This window comes from Scyliorhinus torazame, chromosome 4 (genome assembly GCF_047496885.1).
Source record: "Scyliorhinus torazame isolate Kashiwa2021f chromosome 4, sScyTor2.1, whole genome shotgun sequence".
Taxonomy (NCBI): Eukaryota; Metazoa; Chordata; class Chondrichthyes; order Carcharhiniformes; family Scyliorhinidae; genus Scyliorhinus; species Scyliorhinus torazame.
Window position 1 is genome coordinate 198,977,698 of NC_092710.1, and position 27,986 is coordinate 199,005,683.

At 44.0% G+C, this 27,986-nt stretch overlaps 2 protein-coding genes across 5 annotated transcripts in view; one reads left to right on the plus strand and one right to left on the minus strand.

Moving 5' to 3' along the window:
• The window catches only part of enpp4 (ectonucleotide pyrophosphatase/phosphodiesterase 4), a 56,158-nt gene extending 46,695 nt beyond the window's left edge, over positions 1 to 9,463 (plus strand). For both annotated transcript variants that reach the window (XM_072499086.1, XM_072499087.1), the window contains exon 4: positions 3,930 to 9,463. In XM_072499086.1, coding sequence (XP_072355187.1) covers positions 3,930 to 4,297 — 368 coding nt within the window. In that variant the 3' untranslated portion in view covers positions 4,298 to 9,463. The remainder of the gene's footprint in view (positions 1 to 3,929) is intronic.
• A 31-nt stretch (positions 9,464 to 9,494) lies between these two features.
• Positions 9,495 to 27,986, minus strand: part of enpp5 (ectonucleotide pyrophosphatase/phosphodiesterase 5) — a 30,353-nt gene continuing 11,861 nt past the window's right edge. For all 3 annotated transcript variants that reach the window (XM_072499090.1, XM_072499089.1, XM_072499091.1), the window contains 3 exons: positions 21,513 to 22,385; positions 18,963 to 19,142; positions 9,495 to 15,276 (listed from right to left, as the gene is read on the minus strand). In XM_072499090.1, the coding sequence (XP_072355191.1) occupies positions 14,867 to 15,276; positions 18,963 to 19,142; positions 21,513 to 22,347 (1,425 nt within the window). In that variant the 5' untranslated portion in view covers positions 22,348 to 22,385 and the 3' untranslated portion in view covers positions 9,495 to 14,866. The remainder of the gene's footprint in view (positions 15,277 to 18,962; positions 19,143 to 21,512; positions 22,386 to 27,986) is intronic.

Consider the following 27,986-nt stretch of genomic DNA (forward strand, 5'->3'; position numbering starts at 1 on the left):
TTGGACGTGGTGGAGTCCAGACGGGATATCTAGTTTTCCCCCGAGGGGGACGGAGGGCCAGCCACAAGACATCCAGTGATGCCTGGGAGCAGTGGCAGCGGCCTTCAGCACGGGGAGAGTCACCAAGAGACCGCCACTCAGTGCGATAAGAAGCTCTACCGGGCTGTAGAGTTGAATTGGCATTGGCCTCAGGTACCACCTGCCACTCTACCCACCCCCAAGCACAGCCCTGCTATGCCACCACATCAAACCCCTCAGCACAATATTGCACCTATGCCCCTGCACACCCAGTAGCCCACCCCACTCATGCCCAGCAGCGGTGGCCATGCCTGTCCCCTTCCAAGAGAACACCTTGGAGGAGAGCTTCGAGGATACCACCATCGGAGCGTCACAGCTGCCATTCCCACCCTCCACCAGCACAGAGACACCCACCTCGGTGGACGAAAGTAGTGGACAGGCTTCTGGAGCACAACCTGGTGAGCACAACACAGTTGCTGATACACATGGTGTCCAATGGTGCTCCATGCCCGTCCACCCCAACCCCACCTCCTGGCCACCCCACCACCACTGGCAGAAGCCCTCCGGTCAGTCGCACAACTGTCGGCAAACTATGACGATGTTGGACACTTTCCATACCCCCTGTCTCTCCCTCAGCAGCCACAAAGCAAGTTTCATGACTTTTAAAAATACAACTGAACCATCGGAGGCAGAGAATCGCGGAGGTCCAGAGAATATTGGATCGGGCCCGCTAATGATATGCAAACGGTGTCTACTATACGCATTGATGCCTTTTTAGAGGTGATGGAGAATCGCGATTTGGCATCAAATCGCCCTTTGCCAAAATTTTGCCGTCGGAAGCTTCTCTGCCCAATCGCATTTCCCGATTTTGGCGTCAGCTAACGGATAATCTCGCCCCCAGTGATTGGTATGTTAAACCAAGACAAAACCAGTCATCCTACACTAGAGGCATGATAAGCATGGCACCAATAAAATTAGAAAACACCTACCAGCACACCTGCTGTAAATTCATTGGTTGTTGGAAACTTTAAGAGGTGATGGAGAATTAAATTATCCTGCTTTATGAACTTGTATTAATTAATGCAGAGAAGTTGCATCATCCCTGGATCCAAATGACATTTGAAGCAAAAATGAATTAGTCCGTTACAGAGCAGAGTGGAGTAATGCATTAGGGAAACTGTTAAACCTGGATATTGCAATGGACAAGGAGTCAAAAATGGTAGTTATGTTCTACTGTAGGTGATAGGAATGTTTCAAAGATTCCCTAATCCTCGAGAACTAAGTAGTGACATTTGATGACTGTCTTCCTGACATTGAGTTTGTGTTGGGCTGGTATCTCCCCTTCCAGATTATTATTCACCTGAAATGATCCCAGGACTCGTTCACATGGCCACTAAAATCACACTAAGCTCTGAGTTTATTAAATGGTATTTTAATTATTTTTAAAAAAAAATTCAAATAAGATCCCTTTCTGGATTTTGAGTACAAGCTCTAAACTTGTCTGGCTGAATGTTTATCAGAATAAAAGAGTGATCTTTCAAACTTTAATTAGCACACTTTTCAAGTTTCACAGTCAAAAATGGTGAAATAATTTAGGGCTAATGTATGAAATTCTGTCAACCAAAATGTAATAATCATCTAAGCTGACACTCCAGTGCAGTACTGTCAGAGATGTTGTCTGGAAGTCCCCGGCCATTGGAATTCTCTGTTCCCGCCAGCAGTGCACCATCGTTTGTGGGCTTCCCAATAGCGTGGGGTGGCTTCAATGGGGAAAACCTATTGACAAGCCGTGGGAGCAGAAATTCCCACGGCCAGCAACCGGCATGCCACTGAGAAACACTCAGCTGGGGGACCAGAAAATCCTGCCCATTGTCTTCTAGATAAGACATTAAACTAAGACACCTTCCCTGCCCTCAGGTGGAGGGCACTATATAGAGGATCAAGGGAGTTGTCTTGGTATCCTAGATAATATTTTCGCTTAACGAAAATCCTAGAAACAGGTTATCTGGTAATTTATCTGTTTATGGAACCTTGCTGAGAATAAATTGTAAGTAATTGCACTTCAAATGTACTTAGTGTGAAGTGTTTTATAATTTCTTGCTTTCACCAGCCTTACCAATGGCATGGTTACAAAAGCAGGGCAAAACTAGGCATCCTGCAACAAGTTTCTTAATCTCCTGATCCCTTCAAAGCCTCTCCAACCCCTGCAAGGCTCATGTCAGGAGTGTAATGAATAAGCAATACTTGACTGGCTGGGTGCAGATGTAACCACAATCAAATCTTAGGATGGTTCAGGACAATGCTGTCTACTTGATCAATCTCCCTGAACTTGATATCCACCTCCTTCGCCCCATCGTCCCATAGTAGTAAATCCTATCTACAGATGCACTGCTAAGTTCAGTTAAATTGCACCTCCTAAATCCACAACTTTGATCATCAAGGACCAAAGCAGCAAGATAATAGAATACCATCACTTCAAGTTGCACACCATCCTGTCTCAGAATACTTACTTTGTTCCCAAATCTTGGCTTGTGCCCCAGTCTGTCATCTTTCATTGTGTAACTTGTGGCTCCCCATATATAGTTTCTGTACTTTTCTCTTATTTGCATGTTTTGCTGTACCATGTCCTCGACCAAACCTATTACCCACAACAAATCAGCACGTTTTGGCCACCATCGTCTTGTGAGCCATGGCTTCTAACATAGGGTTAACAAGTCGAGAAATGCACACATATTAGAGGCACTCATAGGCATTGAGTGATGCACAGAAAATTGGAAAGGAAGTATGATAATGTGAGCAGTACTGCAACAGAGATATGGATGTTGATATGAGAAACATGTATGAAAAACAAAGGCATATTTAAAACAAAGTTGAGACATAGAGAATTAGAGAGTAGAAAATTGGCATGAGATCAGTTACAGAGTGAGAAATCCAATTTTTCAGCAGGAAAAATCAAGTCACAGTATAAATATACATATACAAGTGTTAACATTTTAAAAATACAATTTCTATTTGTAGTGCCAAACATATGAATACCTATTCACTACTTCACCGATAATGGGCTGAAGCAAACCTGTTCTTAAGATCATCAGTTGAAATTATTGGAGTTACACTTGAAATTATTCCGAGACTCTCCTATCACTCCACTGTTTATGTAGAGGTGAAGGAGCCTGTTACTGAAGGAAAACCCAGCAAGAAGAGGTTCTCCCCAAATTTAACTGCAAAACCTATTATAATTTTTTTCTTCAATATCCTGTCTTAGTAACTGACCAAATTGGCAACCTGGCTGACAACGGGAACACTCAGCAATGAGAGGGTGTACCTGAGGACCCTTGGAAATTGTTCATGACAATTGTGATGGGGAGGGAGCGAGAGATTGGAGCTTGGCAGATGGGTGAGATGAGGCAATTGTGAAACTGAGATCAGGGCTGGAGGTCGGTATAGGGAAGGAGCAAATGATTAGAACTTGGTGGGGGGGGGGGGTAATCAATTATTAAAGCAGGGGGTTGCAGAGGCTACAGGTGAGAGAGATGGCCTAAATTGCAGCCATGAAAATAAAACAACTGCCACTAGTATCAAGAGAAATTCAGGAAAAAAAATCCTTTACCCATAGTCATGAGAATGTGGACCTCTCTCTCTCACGTGGAGTATTTGAGGCTAGTAGCATGGGTGCATTTAGGGGAAGCCAACTAAGTACATGAAGAAGAAACAGAAGAATGTATTGATAAGGTGAGAATAAGGTTGGAAGGGCTCATGTAAAACATAAACCTGTAGGGCTAAATGTGCTGTTAAGTTCTCTGTAATGCAAGTTTCCATTGGGCAATGATCAGTGGCAGAGTACCAACGTGGAAAACAATCTCGTTCTTCTTGGGTGTCATAATTGTATCATTTGTTTTTTTCTTTTTCTTCAGTGGGTGACCATGGTTATGATAACACTTTACCAAGCATGCATCCCCTTCTGGTAGCTCATGGACCAGCATTTCGAAAGGCTTACAAAACTAACACAATCAACAGTATCGATATCTACCCACTGATGTGCCACATCCTGGGGCTGAAGGAGGAGTCTAACAATGGAACGTTCAGGAATGTGAGATGTTTGCTGGTTAATGAGCACTGTGTGAGCCTGCCAGACGTGGTTGGAATTGTGATTGGCTCCTTAATGGTATTGGTCACATTGTCCTGTCTTATAATACTAATGAAAAAGCGAGTGTCACCTCAGCATGCATTTGCTCGTCTCCAGTTGCAGGATGATGATGACGATGATCCTTTATTAGAGTAGTTTTAAAGTTAGCAGTGTGAAAAGTCAACAGTGAAATAGATTTATAATTTTAATGTGGCAGAAAGAAAAACTAATTTCCTTTTAAAGATGTTAGCAATGGAATTACTTTTTTCCCCCCATTATCCTTTCAATACTGCAGACCTAATTTGCAAATTGTGGTGGTGAAATCGCCCAAGCAACAGGGATTATCTGCTGAAATGACTGTTATCAAGAGTCAAACAATTAATAAAATGCAGAATTGTTTTTATCCATACAAATTTCTGCCACATTAAAACACAAAATTTTTTGTGTACCCTGTTTGTACTGTCATTTTTCAATTAAAGTAAATACATTTCTCATGCAGTTTGTTTTGCAAGTGACAGTAGAGACTTGAAATTGGTGCAAGACAGTTTTTAGTAGATTAGAAGTGACGTGTTAGAAAACAGTTCTAATAGAAATGAAGCCAGAAATCTCATGGATTACCGACACCAGGGGCGAGATTCTCCGACGCCCCCGCCGGGTCGGAGAATCGCCGGGGGCTGGCGTGAATCCCGCCCTCACCGGTTGCCGAAGTCTCCGGCACCGGAGATTCGGCGGGGGCGGGAATCACGCCGGTTGGCGGGCCCCCCCCGCACGATTCTCCGGCCCGGATGGGCCGAAGTCCCGCCGCTAAAATGCCTGTCCCCACGGCGTAGATTAAACCACCTCTCTTACAGGCGGCGCGGGCGGGCTCCGGGGTCCTGGGGGGGGGCGCGGGGTGATCTGGCCCCGGGGGGTGCCCCCACGGTGGCCTGGCCCGCGATCGGGGCCCTCCGATCCGCGGGCGGGCCTGTGCCGTAGGGGCACTCTTTCCCTTCCGCCTCCGCCACGGTCTCCACCATGGCGGAGGCAGAAGAGACTCCCTCCACAGCGCATGCGCGGGAATGCCGTCAGCGGCCGCAACGCTCCCGTGAATGCGCCGCCCGGAGATGTCATTTCCACGCCAGCTGGCGGGGCACCAAAGGCCTTTTCCGCCAGCTGGCGGGGCGGAAATTCGTCCGGCGCCGACCTAGCCCCTTAAGGTTGGGACTCGGCCCCCAAAGATGCAGAGCATTCCGCACCTTTGGGGCGGCGCGATGCCCGACTGATTTGCGCCGTTTTGGGCGCCAGTCGGCGGACATCGCGCCGTTTCCGGAGAATTTCGCCCCTGGTGTCAGTACAAACATAGTTATCATGACGTGAGATGGAGCTGATTACAGAATTCAGCAGACCTATGAATATTTATCACCTGCTCAGAATTAAATTGTTGCCAATGTTTGGGGTAACATGAGATCAAGATTCAGAGTTCTGCATTTCTGACCATGCATAGACACTGAAATCCCCAAAATCAAACCAAATCCGACTGCACTGATGACACAGATGTGTTTAAATTTAGATGAGACAACTTGTCCATGCTATTGGGGCTGGTTTAGCACAGTGGGCTAAACAGCTGGCTTGTGATGCAGCACAACGCCAGCAGCATGGGTTCAATTCCCTTACCGGCCTTCCCGAACAGGCGCTGGAATGTGGCAACTAGGGGCTTTTCACAGTAACGTCATTGAAGCCTACTTGTGACAATAAGCGATTATTATTATTAGAGGTTGATGCAATCAGGTTCCATGACAAAATTAATTTGTCCCGCCATAGTGATGAAGTATTTACGAGAAAATATGGATTGGGCCTGGGCCATACTGTAGCGTTGGCAGTGGTAATATCAGAGTTCTGGGCCCTGTTTTTTTTTTTAAAATGGAGTCTGGCAGCCACCCGAAATGTAGTGAGAATGTATATAACAAATATTTTGTAAAAAGGTTGAGAACCAGAATCAAGGAAAAAAAATTATATTAATAGATGAGTAAATGAATGGGGAAAGGAGGACCGTCTATGGAAATGAAGAGTTAACATTTTTAATTAGAATGCTTAAGGTATTTTGCAAAATGAAACCTTGACATCCGAGGTATTATTGTAATGCCATGGTTACTTCAATGTGAATGTATTAAGGTCTATTGTTTTTAAGTTGGCTCTGGATCTGCTGGCAGTCAAAGGGTTAAAAGATTGAAATCTACAAACGGTGTGCGCATTTTCACAAAATTATTTAAGTCTAAACTATAGTTTAAGCAGAATATATTTTGGAGGCAAGACTTTCTAGGATTTATATGGGGAGAGGGAAATGTACTTTTCAGAAAATTAACTGAAAAAATCGTAAATCTTTATTTTGGCAAGTTGCATTTGAACAGATTTTATTCAAATTAGCTGTTTTGAAGATGACCCATTTTAAAAAGAGCATTATGAATATTTACCACTATCACAAACTCAGTTAACAGCTATGACATTAAGGATTAATACTTCTATTGCTTGCGATATAACAAATTTGTATTTTAATAAGTCAAGAATAACAAAGTCCTCAAAGTGATGAGTGCCTATATATGGGTCAAAACAAAAAGTGACATGTAACATTGAGTGTTTTTGGTGCACTGGCGAACGTGGTTGGCATCTTATGGAGTTAACAGGGGTCTAGACCACCGGTTGAAGAATTGGGAGAGCCTATCAACCTTTGGCATCTCATTTCACTCAGGCGCATGACAGGCCAGCAGAAGGTCTCTTCCCTGACATCCTAGGATCAAGGACCCCAGGGGCAGAAGTCATACCCAACTAGCGAATTATGAGGCCGGGAGCTTTACTGAACAGCAGTGCTATTGGCGAAGTGGTGACTGCTGCTGGTACACTACCCACCTTTTGGCATGGTGGTGGGAAAGGAAGAGTGCTGGAGGAGGAGGTACAGATTGTGGGGGAGGTCCACAGAAAAGGCTGGAGAGTGGCTTGCAGTGGACCTCTCCATTCCCAATGCCAGGTTCCTCAATCAAGTATTGTGCCTTTTAATGTGGGATCCCACTGGGAGCCTGCAAGCAACCGGACAAAACCCTGCCTACTGAAGGGTTAATCCCAGCAGCAAGCAAATAATACCCATAAATGGGCATCAATTGCTCATCTAAGGGCCTCTATTGGCAGCAAGGTCATCCATAGGTCTTTTGAATTGGGGTGGAGGCATGAAAGTGGTGAGGTCATCTGTAACTTTCCCAGCTGATTAAGTGCCACCCCCGGCACCAAACGCACCATGCAGTCGGGGGCACAAGTTTTCTCCCCCATGTGATATATGTTATGTATGCCTTATTCCGCGGAGAATTCAGCGTTGTATGGAAAATGTACTTACACAGACCTGAGGGTATCAACAAGATAGATAGTTTTTTGAAGAATAAAGGAATAAAGGGTTATGATGTTCGGGCGGGAAAGTGGAGCCGAGTCCACAAAGATCAGCCATGATCTCATTGAATGACGGAGCAGGCTCGAAGGGCCAGATGGCCTACTCCTGCTCCTTATGTTCTTATGCATCACAATTCCATTTACATCTTTCTCAACTAACCAGTTTTTAAAGATGAGCTTGTGTGGGCAACATTTAAGTTGAAAACCTGGAAGACATCTGATAGACCTGAGGGTATCAACAAGATGCAAACAGTATTTATTCAATATAGCTTATCTGTATATATTTCAGCTGTTAAAAGCAATATGATAATTCTGGATGTTAAGACTATCTTTTACTGCTCGGGTTACATTAGTCTTTAGTATCTTGAGTATTTAATTGTTTCTCGGTACAGATTTTTTGATGTAAGTGTGAATTTCATCTATTTTATGCCAATGAAATGTGAGAATTCTTTTTAAGCTTCACACAAAAAGTAAATGTTTGGAACGTTATACAAACAAAATCAGGAAATAATTTACCGCGACCTGCCAATAAAATGATCCTAAATATCCGCCTGTCAGTCTGTTGTATCACCTGCATGTGGATCAGCACTCCCATTGTATATTTGGTTGACAGCTCGGAGCGGTAGGTTTCTACAATTGTGCTCAACAAAGTTAGAGGTTCAACTGTGCTAGATGTGTGACTCCAGGGAAAGTTTGCTTTGTGTAATTTTAGTCTTCCTTCTTACGAATAGTTATAAATGCCATGTAGCAATAATATATTTGACTTATTCTGTAGAGGTGAGCTACCTAAGGAGCACTGATCCTCCACTTAAAAGGGCCATTGATGAATTTTGGTTCCCCATCCATTATATCCAACCCCCCCCCACCCAAGCTCATGATGAGGGGGGGGGGGTTGCCCCCGGGCAGGGCAGTCCGGCCCAATCGCCGCTGCATGAAAATGCCAGCTTGGCACCACCCAACCTGGCAACACCCCTGCCAGTGGCACCTTCAGTGCCAGGCTGGCACCCTGGTGGCATTGCCAGGGTGCCTAGCTGGCACCAGTAGTGCCAGGGTACCACCATGCCCAAAGCAGGCCTCTGATCCTCTGGGAGACCTCCACAAGTGCCGTTCCATCTGGTCCTCGGTTGTTGAGACCAATACTGAACAGTGCTCACCCAAGGTCTCCGAGGCCAAGGGGATAGATCCCAATGCCTCGGGAAACTGCATATTAGAGTGAGACTAGCTTCCTCGCTTTAATATGCTGATTTGCAAAAAATGATCCCGCCAACGTCTCGCGAGATCGCGTTAGATATCGCAATGCATTGTGAACCGGGTAGATCTCGGGACCGGAGTCTCCGGCTTCTATCGGCCACACTGCACCCAACTGTGTTTTTTGGGCGCAGCATGGTCATTCGATCATGCCCATTATCTCTGATACTTGCATTATTCAGCAATCATGTTATATTTGGAGATATTTGATTCAAACCACTGTAAATATGAACTTAAAGTTCTTTAGATCTACTTGATTTAAGTCAAAACCTAACTTTCTATATTATTAACAGAGTTACTTGGATGCTAAACAACTGTGGTAAAAATGTTGATATAGAAGAGTGTTTATCTTTTGGTCATAATTTATAAAACTGAATATACGTCTATGTACTTTCTTTCAATGTAATCAATTTGTAATAACACTGAATGTTAAGGTGACATTCGATCTTAATGGACTATTCCTACAGCTATGTGATGATTTTAAAACTGTGTTTGTCATTTGTGTTTTTGTTTTGAACTATGAGAACTGAAATAGCATTTCTGCACCCCTTTTAAAATAAGAGTATGTACTATCTTCCAAAATGACAAAATATTTGTATTCACAAATCAAAAGCCTGCTTCAATACTTAAAAGGTGAAAATTAAAGATATTTTTTGTACATAATGACAAAGGAATAAGCACTCTTAGAAACTGGTACTGTTATCATTTATTTGGATTCTGAAAAATGAACAATAAGTATTTTTTCATTATACTCCTTTTTGTTATTGACCTTTTTTACATTATGTGGACATATACCATTGAAGTAATGTGATCATTCCAATCACAGGAGCTTAGGAAAGGCAGCACCCATTTCATTCCTGCCAATAATTAAAAGACCACTTTGCTGCTGCTTCCATGTTTATTCTCCGACGGATCAAAAACTACATGGTCCATTAGGTATCTTTTATGTTAAACAAACTTTAATTTAAACACAATTAACCACATTAGCTAAGAAATAACTTGACAGTTAACAGTTCTTAAGTAAAAGAGAAAACCTTAACTTACTTCCTAAACCTGCCACTATATTCCAATTAAGCAAACCAATATATTTCAAATACCACTCAAATAATGTTAACAGCCAGGTTTCTACCTGCTTTTCTCTGTGCAGAATCTTTGTAGAGAACACTTTTCAGGATCAAAGTGAAACACCTCTGTTCAGATGAGAGTTCCAGGACCAACTGAATTTTCTGACAGACATGGCTCCTCCCATTAACTGCATCATTTTTACCCAAAGCATAAAGCATTATTTACTCTCTTACAAGATGTGCCTTGACGTGTTTAGTCAGGACCAAAAACAATCCCCCGCAAATTATTTACACTCCAGGAGTCTTTCAAATGCAAACAATATTCCATTAGGTAGCTATCTGTAAACAAGTACATGGTCTTCAAGAACTATTAGCTGACACTTCACCTGCAAATCAATAATGACCTCACTTTTACAACACCTTAATCACAGTTCTAGCAGTCATACTGTCTGGTTTTAACGTTATTGCAAAAAAAGACAATTTCTTATATTCTTAACAAGGTGCAAAAATTGCAGTTATACTTTTAAACGGTGAATATTATTTTTACCAATCATAGATTGGGAGTGTTTTAATCATTTCAAATGCGGATAACTGTAATTTTACTGATCATAATTACGTTTACAACTACTGAAACTTTACACATTAGGACAGTAAGGTACAGATTTCTTTCGTGCTTGCCTGCTGTATCCTCTGACAATCCTCTTCACTATCCGCAACTCCACCAATATTTGTGTCATCTGCGAACTTACTAATCAGATCAGCTGCATTTTCTTCCAAGTAATTTGTTTCACGGAAAGCTTAACGTTATCTAGGACAAACCAGCCCATTTTCTTGGCATCCCATCCACTACTTTCAACATCCACTTCAGAGGTCCTGTCTCCTTCAACAGTACCTTCCAAACCGATGACCTCTATCACCTAGAAGGACAAAGGCAGTGGATGCATGGGAATGCTACGACTTGCAAGTTTCCATCCAGGCAACATACCATGCTGCCTTGGAACAATGTCACCATTCTTTCACTGCTGCTGGATCAAAATTCTGGAACTCCCTTCCTAATAGAACTGGGTGTACCTACACAACATGGTCTGCTGTGGTTCAAGAAAGTGGCTCACCACCTCCTCCTCAAGGAAATAAGGGATAGCCAGTGACGTCTACACCCGGTGGAAGAATAAATAAATTGCCAAAAAACAAAATAGCAGTGAAATTATCCAGGATAAGACCATAGATTTTTGAGTATTCAAGTGGAAAAATCCAGCTTGTGATAATCATCATTTGCCATTTCAAAACTCATTAAGAAGGGACAGGTCATCTACCACTTTTGCAAACATAGGAACAGAAATAGGCCATTCACTACATCTCTATCCTACAAGGGTGACCACTAATTTTAAAACAGTTTCCCATAATTCTGGACTCCCCCACAAGAGGCAACATTCTTCCCGCATCCACCTTTTCAAGCCCATTCAGGATCTTATGTACTCCAATCGAGTCACTTCCTACTCTTCTAAACATTAGCTGCTCATAAGACACCTTCAACGAATTTACATTCTTGTTTGAAACAAGGCCAAAGCTGCACATGGAATTAGACATGCAGTCTCATCAATGCCCTGAATAACTGAAGTACAACATACCTATTTTATGTTCAATTTCTTTTGTAATATAGGATGGCATTCCACTAACCTCCTTGATTACTTACCTTCATACCAACTTTTTGTGACTCATGCAGAAATCCCTCTACACTTCTGAATGTGAGTGATTCTCTGTTTGAGTAATATTCTGCTTTTTAAATTCTTCTCATTATACTCCATCTGCTTGATTTTTGGCTACACACTCACCCGATCTATCGGTCTGCAAACTCTCCTCCCTTCCTTTGTATCGTATGCAAATTTATCCAAAATGTCTTCACTCCCCTCATCCGTGGCAGCTACCGTGGGCAGCACGGTAGCACAATTGCTTCACAGCTCCAGGATCCCAGGTTCGATTCCCGGCTTGGGTCACTGTCTGTGCGGAGTCTGCACGTTCGCCCTGTCTGCGTGCGTTTCCTCTGGGTGCTCCGGTTTCCTCCACAAGTCCCGAAAGACGTGCTGTTAGGTAATTTGGACATTCTGAATTCTCCCTGTGTACCCAAACAGGCGACTAGGGGCATTTCACAGTAACTTCATTGCAGTGTTAATGTATGCCTACTTGTGACAATAAAGATTATCATCTAAGTAATTTATGTAAATTGTAAAACGTTTACACAGCACAGACTGCTGTGGACCTACATTCGTCACATCCTGCCACAAAGACTCATTTATGCAGACTGTTCTTGCCTGCCAGTCAATCTTCTATCCATGCTGTTATCTCCTGCACCAAAAGCTTTCATTTTCCAGAAGTGCTTTCTAGAAATCTAAATACAGTACATCTACAGGCTTCCATTTTTCCATCTCATATGTTACTCCTTCAAAGGACTCTATTAAATTGGTTAAACATGGGGTGTGATTTTCTTCCCGCATTGTGCCTGGTACCGATGCAGCAGTGCCAAGTGCATCGCAGGAGTGGTCCAAATCGGCCTTCGCGCCTGGCGTAAAACTTTTCACGAGTTATCTGACCCATGACACCGGCACAACCTGGGTCATGTACTCACTGGGCGTGGTCCAATAATCATTTCTAAATTAGCAATTAGGTTTCTTGAAATATGCACAGCCTACCTGAGGCCGCATTCTCCAGGCACCTGGGAGTCACCAGCTGCACTGGCGAGGCCTCACCTGGGCATCCATTACTACTGGTCGCCACAAGCGGAGACCAGGCATGATGGCCACTCCAGGGGTCTCAGAGGCCATTAGAGTCCCCGGGTGGTCAGGGAGAGGGCAGTATCCTGGCAGTGCCAGCTGTCAGGACACCAGGGACACTGCCTAAGTTCCAGGGTGCCCTGTTGGCACTGCCAAGGGTCCCGTACCAGCCCCCCCGAACAGGCGCCGGAATGTGGCGACTAGGGGCTTTTCAGAGTAACTTCATTGAAGCCTACTTGTGACAATAAGCGATTATCAATTATCATTATCAACTGTTTATCTGCCACCCTCCCTCCTTAAACAAAGGGCTTATATTTGCTACTTTTCAGTCTGATGGAATCTTTCCAGAATCTAGGCAATTTTGGAAAATTAACACCAACACATCTACTACCTCATTAACCACTGCTTTTAAGATCCTATGATGAAGTTCATCTGGATGTGGTGACTGGTCAGCGCACAGCTCCATCTGTTTCCTCAGTATCGCTTCCCTAGTGATTGTAATTTCACCAAGTTCCTCTCTCCTACCCAGCTCCTGATTTACAGCTATTCATGGATGTTTTTTGTATCCTCCATAGTGAAGACAGAATCAAAACATTTGTTCATTTCATCAGCCATTTCCTTATTTATTAACTCCCCATTCCCTCTCCAAAGGACCAACACTCTCATTACCTACTCTTTTCCCATCATTTCCTACTCATTTCCCATTTAAATACCTGTATAAACTCTTGCTATCCATTTTTACATTTATACCTAGTTTCCTCTTATACTCCAATTTCTTTCTCCTGATTCTTTATATTCTGACCAGTCATCTGACCTGCTACTTTTCAAAGGTTATCACGAAAATACCACATCTTCACTGAGCTTCAACTTTTCCTTCCTTTTTTCCTCCGCCCTTCCACTGCAGATATAGTACTTTAAAGAAATAGTGTGACAATAAAACCGATGTTTTGGTATGCTGTCCAGCAGATACATGTAGTTTGGAGCAGGAAAAATCTTACAATTATCCACATAACACAATAAATGTATCTGGCCAAGACATAGGACAAGCTTTTTTGAATGGCAAGGTTTCCCACCCTGCCAGCTAAAGAGTTGGTGGGGAATGCACCTCCTGCCGATCACAGCAACCCCACAGCCATTTAACACTGCAAGACGTGTTTTTTGGCTGGAGGAGGTACTTCTGACCCTCACTTGGGCAGGCTTAGAGAGCAGTGCCATCTGAGTCCCAGCAACAGCAGTGGCTCGGACTGTAATGACCAGCAGTCTTCAGATTCTGAGTAGTGGAGTCCAGGACCACAAGAAAGTCTGATGTGGCAGGGGATGGTGTCTCAGTGGGGAAGCAAGGTGAAGCCAGAGGGGGATGTTGATGAAGAGGCCAGGGGGAGAAAGACAGCTTCCATGTGTGGGGGGAGGGTTCTCAATGTGGACTCTTGTGGAGGGTGCCCCCATTCATGCCCGAGCAGGATCTTCTCTTGGGACAAGGCATTCTTTCCCCCCCCCCTCCCCACCTCAATTACCCCAGGCCTCTTCTGCCCCATCTCTGCGTAAAATTGGAGAGAGGCCAGAGATGGGCAGGAGGTCCAACTGGGGAATTTCATGCCATACTCCCTGGCCTACCAGTCCATTGGCGAGGGGCAACAATGGTTTCAGTTGTGATTCCTACCAGTTGCTAGGATGGGTTTTGTGTGCTGTTTATGATTGTAACATCATGTAAAATCTTTGAATAATATTTCTTGGCATAATCCTGATCAAAGTCTTCTCACACTAATATTGTCGTTTATCACCGTGGAATCCCTCTTAACAGCAATACTTAGTATATTTGTTAGTAGACTCTATTCACTGCAGTTCAGTTCCCATTCAATAGTTCTACTGGGAAAACTGACAGAAACATTTTTAAAGACCTGCAAAACTACAACCCTGAATTCACATCAAGTAAATGAAAATGAAATGAAATGAAAATCGCTTATTGTCACAAGTAGGCTTCAAATGAAGTTACTGTGAAAAGCCCCTAGTCGCCACATTCCGGCGCCTGTTCGGGGAGGTTGGTACGGGAATTGAACCGTGCTGCTGGCCTGCCTTGGTCTGCTTTAAAAGTCAGCGATTTAGCCTAGCGTGCTAAACCAGCCCCTTATAGTATAATTACAGTCTCTCAGCTTGTTGTGACAAAGGACTACTAACAAATTACATATTTAAGCATTAGGTTCCACACATCAGAGAACAGTTCAATACATACAAATTTATGTTGACAGCAGGGGTTGAGCCATCTCACCACGGTGAATATTTAATCCAGACATCTGACTTTTTGTCACCTGCTGTACAAATGCTAGAAGAAATCCAGTAACCAGTACACTTCCAAGGAGAATACCTAGCCATGCATATGAACCCCTGCTGTTTATTTCATCTTGGGACACAATCTCCACATGTAAATTTTCAGTTATGATCACTTTTTCAGCGACTAATAATTCCTGTACATTTTTTAAGGTACCATTATTAGGCATTGGGTCAATTCCCAAAATGTGGCAAAGTAGTGGATAGAGGTCAACAATTGCCATGTTTTCCTTGGTGAAATTCTTCTTGAAAGCAGGACCATGGGCGATGAATATTGGGTGCATGCTCTTTATGGTGTTATCATATCCATGATTACCCACTAGGAAAGAAAAGGAAATCTCAGTGGCAAATAATCACAATTTCACATGAACATTTAGGCACAGTATTTTTTTTTAGTAAAAACAATGTCAATTTCTATAAAAGATACAGTTTTAAAAAATTCGATACATATTTTGAATAACTGTCAATAATTCAAAATAACAGTACTAAAAAAAAAAAATCATACTTATACTCATCATGAAAAAATGAAATGAAAATCGCTTATTGTCACAAGTAGGCTTTAAATGAAGTTACTGTGAAAAGCCCCTAATCGCCACATTCCGGCGCCTGTTCGGGGAGGCTGGTACGGGAACAGCAGTGTTGTGTGGCACTACCACCGTGCTAAATCGAATAGACTTCAAACAATCTAGCAACACAACAATGGACATGCATGAGGAGCTGTGGGACATGAGCAGCAGCAGAGTTGTACACAACTACAATCTGTAACCTCATGGCCCGGCATATCTCTCATTCGACCATTAATATCAAGCCAGGGGATCAACCCTGATTCAATGAAGAGTGCAGGACATCTGAGCAAAGGATAAGACTGAACCATTTGCCGCAATCTTCAGCCAGAAGTGCCAAGTGGATGATCCATCTCCGCAGCTCCCTAGCATCACAGAGGACAGTCTTCAGCCAATTCGATTTGCTTGACATATCAAGAAATGGCTGAAGGCACTGGATATAGCAAATACTATCCTGACAATAGTACTGAAGACTTACTGAGCACCCCGAGCCAAGTTGTTGCAGTATAGCTGTAACACTGGCAACGACCTGGCAATGTGGACATTTGCCCAGGTATGTCCTGTACATAAGAAACAAGACAAGTCCAACCCGGCCATTACCGCCCTATTAGTCTACTCTCGTATCATTGGTAAAATGATGGAAGTGGTTATCAATAACGCTACCAAGTGGCATTTACTCACCAATAACTTGCTCACAGATGCTCAGTTTGCAATCCCCCAGGGTCACTCAGCTCTTGATTTTATTACAGTCTTGTTTCAAAAATGGAGAAAAGAATTGAACGCCAAAGCGAGGCGAGAATGACTGCTCTTGACATCAAGACAACATTTGACAGAGTATGGCATCAAGGAACCCAAGTCAATAGGAATCCGGGGGGAAACCCTCCACTGGTTGGAGGCACACCTGGCACAAAGGAAGATGGCTGCAGTGGTTGGAGGTCAATCATCTCAGGTCCAAGACATCACCACAGATGTTCTCCAGGATAAAGACCTAGGCCCAACCATCTTCAGCTGCATCATCAATGATCTTTCTTCCAACATAAGATCAGAAGTGGGGACGTGCGCTGATGACTGCACAATGTCCAGCACCATTCGCAACTCATCAGATACTGAAGCGGTCAATGTCCAAATGCAGAAAGACCTGGACAATATCCAGGCTTGGGCTGACAGGTAGCAAGTAACATTTGCACAACACAAGTGCCAAGCAATGACCCTCTCCAACAAGAGAGGATCTAACCATTGCCACTGGACATTCAATGACATTACCATCACTGAATCCCCCCACTATCAACAATCCGAGGGGTTACCATTGACAAGAAACTGAACTAGGCTAGCCATACAAATACTGTGGCTACCAGAGCACATCAAAGTCCGAGGTGGTGCGGTGTTCCAGGACCTTCTCTGCAGGAGTCTTCGGTACGGTCCCCAGCACCTCCTCTCTCGGGGTTCCCAATGGCCCCCGGGCTTCTCCATGGGACGGGGGTGCGAGCCCTCCCCTGAGACACCCCCGATATTTGGCGCTGCCTGTCCTGGAGTCCCGCTGTAGCATCGACAAGGGTCTGGACGTTAGAGGCTATGGAGCCCAGGGAGTAGGCCATCCCTGCCTGGGATTGTGCCACTTCCCTCTGGGACTGCGCCACCTCCATCTGGAACTGCGCCACCTCCCCCTGGGACTGCGCCACCTCCCCCTGGGACTGCGCCACCTCCCCCTGGGACTGCGCCACATCCCTTACGGACTGCGCCACCTCCCTCCGTGTCTGTGTGACGACGGCCAGCGCTTCAGCAATGGCACAGATGCTCTCAGCCATGGCCTGCTGAGACTGGCGCATGGCCTTCTGGGACTGGGCCATGGTCTGCTGGGACTGGGCCATGGCCTGCTGGGACTGGGCCATGGCCTGCTGGGACTGGGCCATGGCCTGCTGGGACTGGGCCATGGCCTGCTGAGACTGGGCCATGGCCTGCTGGGACTGGGCCACAGTGAGGAGCGCCGCTGCAATCTGCACATGGCTCTGGCACATGGCTGCCTGTGACTGGGCAGCCTAGTCCTGGGCCATGGCACCCGCATGCACAGAAAGCCCCACGCCTGTCATAACTTGACCCATGTCCGACACCGTCGCCCCCAATTGCCTCCACCATGGACGCCACCCGTGTAGTTTTGGCCTGGGTGGCAAGCATAACCGGCACCACTCCCTGCTCCTGCATGCAGTTGGACTCCTCCACCTGCAGGTGCTGCAAGCGGCTGTCATTCCCTTGTCTGGTCCCTGGCTCACTGCATCAGATCTATGGGTGGGAGTGGAAAATCCAGCAACCCCGGGACCCGTCTGGGCGGCAGCTAGTTGCTGTGGCCGGGCTGGTCTCCGACCATCTGGCCCCGTGGCTGCTCCTACCTCCACCTGCTGAACTAGAGCGGCTGTGTGGTGCGCACCAGTATGTGTCGTCAGGAGCCTCCTCACTAAAGATCCCAATCGAGGTGATAGTCTCTGCAATGGTAGAGGATGTGGGTGATAGCAGTCACGGAACGTCTGACGACACGTCTCCCTCGGACACCAAGTCCAGCGTCTCCTGTGTCCTTGTGTGCTGTCTGTTGGATCCCTGCCTGTCTGTCCCCTGTGTCTATCCCGTGTCGATGTGTGGTGTGTCGCCGTCCCCGTGTGGGTGTGTCCTGTGAGGATGTGTCCTGTGTAGATGTGTCTTGGAGCAGGGCTGTTATAGCACTGATATTGAAAGGTACTTGCAATAGAATCTAATAAAATAGTAAGATGTTTTAAAAGAAATTAAGATTTTGGCCTGGATTTTCTCTCGTCAAAAGTTTGCATCCAGAACTCTTGACCTGGCCAGTTCCATGAAGAGTATCCCCTTATCCTCTGTAATTTTCATGGAGTCAAGCCAGGTTTTAAAGAATTGTGATTCATATCACCAAAGTCTTGAACCCTCGTTCACCTAAGCACCTGGCCGGCCCTGTGGATGCCTCCCAGGTCAGCTGACCTGACTTCAGCCTGCACCCCCCAGCAATTAAATTCCCTTTTTTGTGGGCACTTTCTCCCAAGTTGGATATGCCAAGCCAGGGATTTTCTCAACTCCCCCTACTCACGGAGGATGAAAAATGTTGGAAAAATGGAACACTCAAGATTTTTACATATACATGTGTAATCTGTGCACTGTCCAAGATGCATTGCTCCTTTCTTTACCCTTTCAATTCCATGTTTTGTAGACTTCTTTTGTCTTTGCACCACAAAATTAATGTAATCTTTTCTGAAGGTACTCTAAAGAAACCAACTAAAACAGATAATATGCATTTTTATAGCTGACAATGCTATACTTAGACACAGGTGAAATTATCTTCCTTTCTTTGCCACTGCCGTACGCAATAAAATGTCTGAAAATGATCCTCGCCACCCTTTTAAGAGCTTATTAACAATATTAGAAAATGTATTAAAATACATACAAGTAAATTTTCCAGCTGTTTTATTCTGATTGATTGTCCAGCCTTCATCTGCCACAGCTATTATTGGTTGAATTCTCACATTGTGTTTGTAGTGAAAACGATCTGGAATATCCTCCTTCTTGTATACAGTCATATTGGGGTGCGCATTCACTAAAGCATTATATACCTCATCGTATTTGCCTGCAGCAAAACAAAACTGTGGTCACATCAGCAGCTTGTACAGAATTTTGTTAAAGATTTTGCTGAAAGATATTTGGAAACTAAAATGAAAATCTAGTGCCCCAGAGCATTCATAATTATTATTTCTCTGGTTAGCGAGGTTTGTGACACAGAAGAAACACTCATCGCTATAATGAACGGTCACCAAGCAAAATTGTAAAGAAACCTGTTTGCCTAATTTTGGAGTGGGGGGGGGGGGTACATGAACTGCATGCAACAAAATTCTAAAGAGCAAACATACAATATTGAATAGGAAGAATGTCAGTCTTTAGTGAATGGTCCATCCTCAAACTCCCTTAATGTAACTGATTGGCTGGTTAAATAAGTATTTTGGAAGTAACTGGATTGGGTATCAGGTTACCCAACCAGCTGCAATGATTCTTATCCAATTTTCTATCATTACTTGCCACTTTGGACCCAACCCAAAGTGAATCCACTTGCTTCCCCCAAGGAAAACAGTCACTAGTCGGTTATGAAAACTGGCAAATCTTGTTACAAATCAAATAGCAGATATGAGAATCTCTTCGCAAGTATAATAGTGGGCATTGCGTGACACCATAATAATGTGAGTGCACTGATATTGTCCTTCAAACAGATACCATTATCCTTTTAAATGGTAGTTACAATATTTTGAAAGTGCACAATTTCAGCAGCTTTTCTCTTTGCAAGCTAATTTTGCCAAGTACCAAGCCATGGATAAATGAGCATCTTCTCACAGCCCCTTTCCAGGAATGCAGATGTCTTTTCAAATTTCAGAATTCCTTAATGGCAAGATTAGTAAGGGCAAGACTGTAGTAGTCTTCACGGATAAAATGGTCAGAATCATGAATTTTACCATTAAAACATTGGTAAATATTCCATAATCTCATGTAATTAAAGCAGAATTTGCTTTATTCAATTAAAGGCCAACAGGCTTAAACTTAAAACAGAACTGCACAATGCATTCCCAAAAAACTGGTTAAAAACCTTGGAATCTTGTAAGAAAGACTGGTAGCTGACAGATTTGGTCAGAGTACATTAGTTAAAGGACTGATCTTACCTCATTACAACGGACAACATGCAATGCGCAAATCATTTCATTTATTAGATAATCCCAGGTTCAATGGGATGCGAGTATTAACTATCACCAATCGTCCATCCCAAAAATTCAGCTCTCAGATCACACACATTGAAAGGAATAACCAATATTGAGAATCATTAGAATTTTGTATGTACATGACACATCTCAAGTAGAATAACATTTAAAGGATTTTACTGGGTGCTTTGAAAAAACTGAGTCAAAGGAGGAGAATTTAGGAGGGATGATCAACACCTTTTCCAGAGAGAACAATTTTAAGGAAAGGTTATAGAAAGATTTAAGATTGGAAATCTAGAAAATGGGGTCTAAATGCTAATGGAAGAGTGAGGAAAGAAGAAATGAACAAGAGGCTAGGTCAGATGAAACTAAAGTTTGGGTGGGAAAAGGGGTTGTAAAACTGAAGGATATTAGAGACATGAAGAGCCAAGTCTCCTTCTTGTCTTCTGTTCCCACTTCCTTCACTCCACCCTTCCCAAAGAAACAAATGTTTACACTGAAGTCTAAAAATCTTCTTAAAAATTAAGTTTAGTATTCTAAAAAAAGGTTCACATTAACAGTAGGTTGACAAGCCCACCAAACCAGTCCTGCCGTTCAATTACATCACACAAATCTTCACCTCATCACCATTCACCTGCATTTGTTTGATATTTGTCAATATTCCAAAATAACAAAAATATCAATGTTAGTCTTGAAATTTTCAATTGACCCAGCATCCAGTTTTTTGGCAGAATAAGTTCCTATTTATTTCCAAGTGGCCTAGTCCTAATGTTTAGATTTTCCCATTTGTTCAACGGAAACAGTTTCCCTGTCTAGCCTACTGAATCCCCTTATCATTTTAAACACCAATTAGATTACTCAACTTTCAAACTCAAGGAAATGCAAGTCATTCTTAAGCTCCAGTGTTCTGGCGAATCTGTGGCCGTTCCATGGCCAAAATCTTTCCTGAGGTGTGATGCCCAAGGCTGAAATCCAGTACTCCAAACAGGGTTTGACTATAGCTCTGTACAACTGAAGTAACTCTTCCTCATTTTAAAATTCCAATCCACTTGAGATAAAGGCCAATATTCCTTTAGGGTTATTGGTTCCTTTTGGTAGCTGTGCACCAGTTTTTATTGGGACACCTAAACCTATGCTACTCCACAACCACTAATATATCAGTATTAAAAAAATTGCCCAGGTCCAAAACAGATGATCTTACACTTATGTTCCAGGAACATAGAGTCAAACATATCAAATAAAAAAAACAATCCTACCTTTTTTGGGTAAAATAGCAGAAACCGGTGTGAAGTCAATCCAGGTGTACAGCTCACGATCAACGTATAGATCCAATTCAATGATCCTGTTTATAGAACATTGAGCCATCCCATGGTCACTGGTGACGATTAAGTTTATTGTATCCCACAGTCCTGCTTTCTGAAGTTGTTCTACAAGGTAACCAAGCTTTAGATCAATATCTGCAATTACCTTATCCATGAGAGGGTTTTCAGGCCCTAAGTCATGGCCCGAACGATCAGGTTCTTCCCAGTACAACAAACCAAAATTAACAGGTTCTTTCCCTCTGAACCAGTCAATCAATTGAGCCAATCGATCCTCAAAAGGAACAGAGATGTTATAGATCATGTAGTGAGTTGGATACAAACCGTGTATTTGAACATCAGTACCAGGCCACATTACAGCTCCAGTCTTATGGCCTTGAATCTGGTTTGTAACCCAAAGTGGGTCGGCTTCATCCCACCAGACCGGATCAAATATATCCATTCCATCCAAAGAGAAGGTTTTATTTAAATTCTGATCGTACATTTCATTGGCTACAATCCCATGGTTCTCTGCATATAACCCAGTAACAAGTGTATAGTGGTTTGGATAGGTTTTTGTGATGAAAATATTTGTAACCTGATTTACATGAATACCATTTTCCATGATATACTTGAAGTGTGGTGTTGGAACTCTGTGGATGTAATCCCAACGAAATCCATCAAAAGATACCAGCAGCACCTTTGGTTGGTCGAGATGGAGAGATACAGCTTCAGTGAGAGTGAAGATAATTACAACCTTCCAAAGGCACATTTGCCAGACGTAAAGTGCCATGATGGGAAGTTATTTGCGGTCAGGTATTTTGACACCAGCTGCAACACAGAAAAAGCATCAATCAACTTTGACTAAAATTGCTAATATCTCCATACTAGAGTTCAGAATATCAAAAACTCTTTCACCAAAATGTTTCTCACCCAATCTTGGAAATGCTTACTGTATTGGGGTAAAAATTCTCGAAATAGCTTTATCTCTCTGGTTCAGCTAGTTGAAAAGATCAACTGTGATGTCCCAATTGATATCAACTAACTGACTGCAGATAAGTAGGTAATTAGAAGTAGCAAGTACCCAAGAAATATATAGGTGTACATACATGGGTGAAATTTTCTGAGACCCTACACCACCACTAAGGCTTTGTATACAGCAAGTTAAAAATTGCAGGTGCATTTCTCAGGATTTTGCATGGATTATTCCACACAATTTTCCAATAAATCATCTGCTGCTTACAAGACCCATCCCTGCCCAGCATTTTAAGTCTCAGGAAATTTTGCCCATAGTCTATTCCAGGAATCATATTGAAAAATATTAACGCACTGCTCAATGTGATTCCATTTATTCATAGTATATAATTTGGCCTACATTTAAGGCAACTTGTCAAGGTGGCTGCCTGAAATCGGCAGCATTCAACTGTAATAGAAATGAGGCAGAGATTCCAATGAAAGAAAATAGCTTGCCGTTTCATAATGCCTTTCACATCCTCAGGGTGCCCTGAAATACTTTACAACCAACAGAGTATTTGCATGAAAATGTGGATACTGTTATTAGCAAATCAATTTGTGTGTTCATTTGAATACGGAAATATATGTACAAACAGCAATATGACAGATGACCATTGAATCAGTTTTAGTGTTATCATGTTGATTTGGAGAGGTGTGGCAGCACAACTGAATCTCATCTGAAAGACGACTGGCTGGATTCGCCATTCCTGAGACTTGGTGTTGACGCTGGGTCAGGATTCATAAGAACATAAGAACTAGGAGCAGGAGTAGGCCATCTGGCCCCTCGAGCCTGCTCCGCCATTCAATGAGATCATGGCTGATCTTTTGTTCCCGAACACCATAACCCGTAATCCCTTTATTCTTCAAAAAACTATCTATCGTTATCTTAAAAACATTTAATGAAGTAGCCTCTACTGCTTCACTGGGCAAGGAATTCCATAGATTCACAACCCTTTGGGTGAAGAAGTTCCTCCTAAACTCAGTCCTAAATCTACTTCCCCTTATTTTGAGGCTAGTTCTGCTTTCATCCGCCAGTGGAAACAACCTGCCCACATCGATCCTATCTATTCCCTTCATAATTTTATATGTTTCTATAAGATCCCCCCTCATCCTTCTAAATTCCAATGAGTACACCCAACTGGAGCTCCTCACAGACCGCATGGTTCGGTTGGAGCAGCAATTGGATGCACTTAGGAGCATGCAGGTGGCGGAAAGCGTCATAGATCGCAGTTATATAAATGTGGTCACACCCAAGGTGCAGGCAGAGAAATGGGTGACCACCAGAAAGGGCAGGCAGTCAGTGCAGGAATCCCCTGTGGTTGTCCCCCTCTCGAACAGGTATACCCCTTTGGATACTGTCGGGGGTGATAGCCTATCAGGGGAAAACAGCAGCAGCCAGAGCAGTGGCACCACGGCTGGCTCTGATGTTCAGAAGGGAGGGTCAAAGCGCAGAAGAGCAATAGTAATAGGGGACTCTATAGTCAGGGGCACAGATAGGCGCTTCTGTGGACATGAAAGAGACTCCAGGATGGTATGTTGCCTCCCTGGTGCCAGGGTCCAGGATGTCTCCAAACAGGTAGAGGGCATCCTGAAGGGGGAGGGCAAACAGGCAGAGGTCGTTGTACATATTGGTACTAACGACATAGGCAGGAAGGGGCATGAGGTCCTGCAGCAGGAGTTCAGGGAGCTAGGCAGAAAGTTAAAAGACAGGACCTCTAGGGTTGTAATCTCGGGATTACTCCCTGTGCCACGTGCCAGTGAGGCTAGAAATAGGAAGATAGAGCAGCTAAACACGTGGCTAAACAGCTGGTGTAGGAGGGAGGGTTTCCGTTATCTGGAGCACTGGGAGCTCTTCCGGGGCAGGTGTGATCTATATAAGAAGGACGGGTTGCATCTAAACTGGAGAGGCATAAATATCCTGGCCGCGAGGTTTGCTAGTGTCACACGGCAGGGATAAACTAGTATGGCAGGGGGGTGGGCCCGGGAGCAATAGGTCAGAAGGTGAGAGCATTCAGGGAGAACTAGGGAATAGGGACAGTGTGGCTCTGAGGCAGAGCAGACAGGGAGAAGTTGCTGAACACAGCGGGTCTGGTGGCCTGAAGTGCATATGTTTTAATGCAACAAGTATTATGGGTAAGACAGATGAACTTAGAGCTTGGATTAATACTTGGAACTATGATGTTGTTGCCATTACAGAGACCTGGTTGAGGGAAGGGCGGGATTGGCAGCTAAACGTTCCAGGATTTAGATGTTTCAGGCGGGATAGAGGGGGATGTAAAAGGGGTGGCGGAGTTGCGCTACTGGTTAGGGAGAATATCACAGCTGTACTGCGGGAGGACACCTCAGAGGGCAGTGAGGCTATATGGGTAGAGATCAGGAATAAGAAGGGTGCAGTCACAATGTTGGGGGTTTACTACAGGCCTCCCAACAGCCAGCGGGAGATAGAGGAGCAGATAGGTAGACAGATTTTGGAAAAGAGTAAAAACAACAGGGTTATGGTGATGGGAGACTTCAACTTCCCCAACATTGACTGGGACCCACTTAGTGCCAAGGGCTTAGACGGGGCGGAGTTTGTAAGGAGCATCCAGGAGGGCTTCTTAAAACAATATGTAGACAGTCCAACTAGGGAAGGGGCGGTACTGGACCTGGTATTGGGGAATGAGCCCGGCCAGGTGGTAGAAGTTTCAGTAGGGGAGCATTTCGGTAACAGTGACCACAATTCAGTAGGTTTTAAAGTGCTGGTGGACAACATTAAGAGTGCTCCAAAGATGAATGTGCTAAATTGGGGGAAGGCTAATTATAACAATATTAGGCGGGATCTGAAGAACATAGATTGGAGGCGGATATTTGAGGGCAAATCAACATCTGACATGTGAGAGGCTTTCAAGTGTCAGTTGAAAGGAATTCAGGACCAGCATGTTCCTGTGAGGAAGAAGGATAAATACGGCAATTTTCGGGAACCTTGGATAACGAGAGATATTGTAGGCCTCGTCAAAAAGAAAAAGGAGGCATTTGTCAGGGCTAAAAGGCTGGGAACAGACGAAGCCTGCGTGGAATATAAGGAAAGTAGGAAGGAACTTAAGCAAGGAGTCAGGACGGCTAGAAGGGGTCACGAAAAGTCATTGGCAAATAGGGTTAAAGAAAATCCCAAGGCTTTTTAGACGTACATAAAAAGCAAGAGGGTAGCCAGGGAAAGGGTTGGCCCACTGAAGGATAGGCAAGGGAATCTATGTGTGGAGCCAGAGGAAATGGGCGAGGTACTAAATGAATACTTTGCAACAGTATTCACCAAAGAGAAGAAATTGGTAGATGTTGAGTCTGGAGAAGGGTGTGTAGATAGCCTGGATCACATTGAGATCCAAAAAGACTTTAAAAAGTGTCTTAAAAAATATTAAGGTAGATAACTCCCCAGGACCTGATGGGATCTACCCCAGAATACTGAAGGAGGCTGGAGAGGAAATTGCTGAGGCCTTGACAGAAATCTTTGGATCGTCACTGTCTTCAGGTGATGTCCCGGAGGACTGGAGAATAGCCAATGTTGTTCCTCTGTTTAAGAAGGGTAGCAAGGATAATCCAGGGAACTACAGGCCGGTGAGCCTTACTTCAATGGTAGGGAAATTACTGGAGAGAATTCTTCGAGACAGGATCTACTCCCATTTGGAAGCAAATGGACGTATTAGTGAGAGGCAGCATGGTTTTGTGAAGTGGAGGTCGTGTCTCACTAACTTGATAGAGTTTTTCGAGGAGGTCACAAAGATGATTGATGCTGGTAGGTCAGTGGATGTTGTCTATGTGGACTTCAGTAAGGCCTTTGACAAGGTCCCTCATGGTAGATTAGTACAAAAGGTGAAGTCACACGGGATCAGGGGTGAGCTGGCAAGGTGGATACAGAACTGGCTAGGTCATAGAAGGCAGAGAGTAGCAATGGAAGGATGCTTTTCTAATTGGAGGGCTGTGACCAGTGGTGTTCCACAAGGATCAGTGCTGGGACCTTTGCTGTTTGTAGTATATATAAATGATTTGGAGGAAAATGTAACTGGTCTGATTAGTAAGTTTGCAGACGACACAAAGGTTGGTGGAATTGCGGATAGCGATGAGGACTGTCAGAGGATACAGCAGGATCTAGATTGTTTGGAGACTTGGGCGGAAGGATGGCAGATGGAGTTTAATCCGGACAAATGTGAGGTAATGCATTTTGGAAGGTCTAATGCAGGTAGGGAATATACAGTGAATGGTAGAACCCTCAAGAGTATTGAAAGTCAGAGAGATCTAGGAGTACAGGTCCACAGGTCACTGAAAGGGGCAACACAGGTGGAGAAGGTAGTCAAGAAGGCATACGGCAAGCTTGCCTTCATTGTCCCGGGGCATTGAGTATAAGAATTGGCAAGTCACGTTGCAGCTGTATAGAACCTTAGTTCGGCCACACTTGGAGTATAGTGTTCAATTCTGGTCAAAGAGATTTACCAGAATGTTGCCTGGTATGGAGGGCATTAGATATGAGGAGCGGTTGAATAAACTCGGTTTGTTCTCACTGGAACGAAGGAGGTTGAGGGGTGACCTGATAGAGGTCTACAAAATTATGAGGGGCATAGACAGAGTGGATAGTCAGAGGCTTTTCCCCGGGGTAGAGGGGCCAATTACTAGGGGGCATAGGTTTAAGGTGAGAGGGGCAAGGTTTAGAGTAGATGTACGAGGCAAGTTTTTTTACACAGAGGGCAGTGGGTGCCTGGAACTCGCTACCGGAGGAAGTGGTGGAAGCAGGGACGATAGTGACATTTAAGGGGCATCTTGACAAATACATGAATAGGATGGGAATAGAGGGATACGGACCCAGGAAGTGTAGAAGATTGTAGTTTAGTCGGGCAGCATGGTCGGCACGGGCTTGGAGGGCCGAAGGGCCTGTTCCTGTGCTGTACATTTCTTTGTTCTTTGTACAGTCCCAGTCTACTCAACCTCTCCTTGTAATCCAACCCCTTCAGCTCTGGGATTAACCTAGTGAATCTCCTCTGCACTCCCTCCAGCGCCAGTTCGTGCTTTCACAGGTAAGGAGACCAAAACTGAACACAATACTTCAGGTGTGGCCTCACTAACACCTTATACAATTGCAGCATAGCCTCCCTGGTCTTAAACTCCATCCCTCTAGCAATGAAGGACAAAATTCCATTTGCCTTCTTTATCACCTGTTGCACCTGTAAACCAACTTTTTGCGACTCATGCACTAGCACACCCAGGTTTCTCTGCACAGCAGCATGTTTTAATATTTTATCATTTAAATAATAATCCTTTTGCTGTTATTCCTACCAAAATGGATAACCTCACATTTGTCAACATTGTATTCCATCTGCCAGAGGCTAGCCCATTCACTTAACCTATCTAAATCCCTCTGCAGACTTCCGGTATCCTCTGCACTTTTTGCTT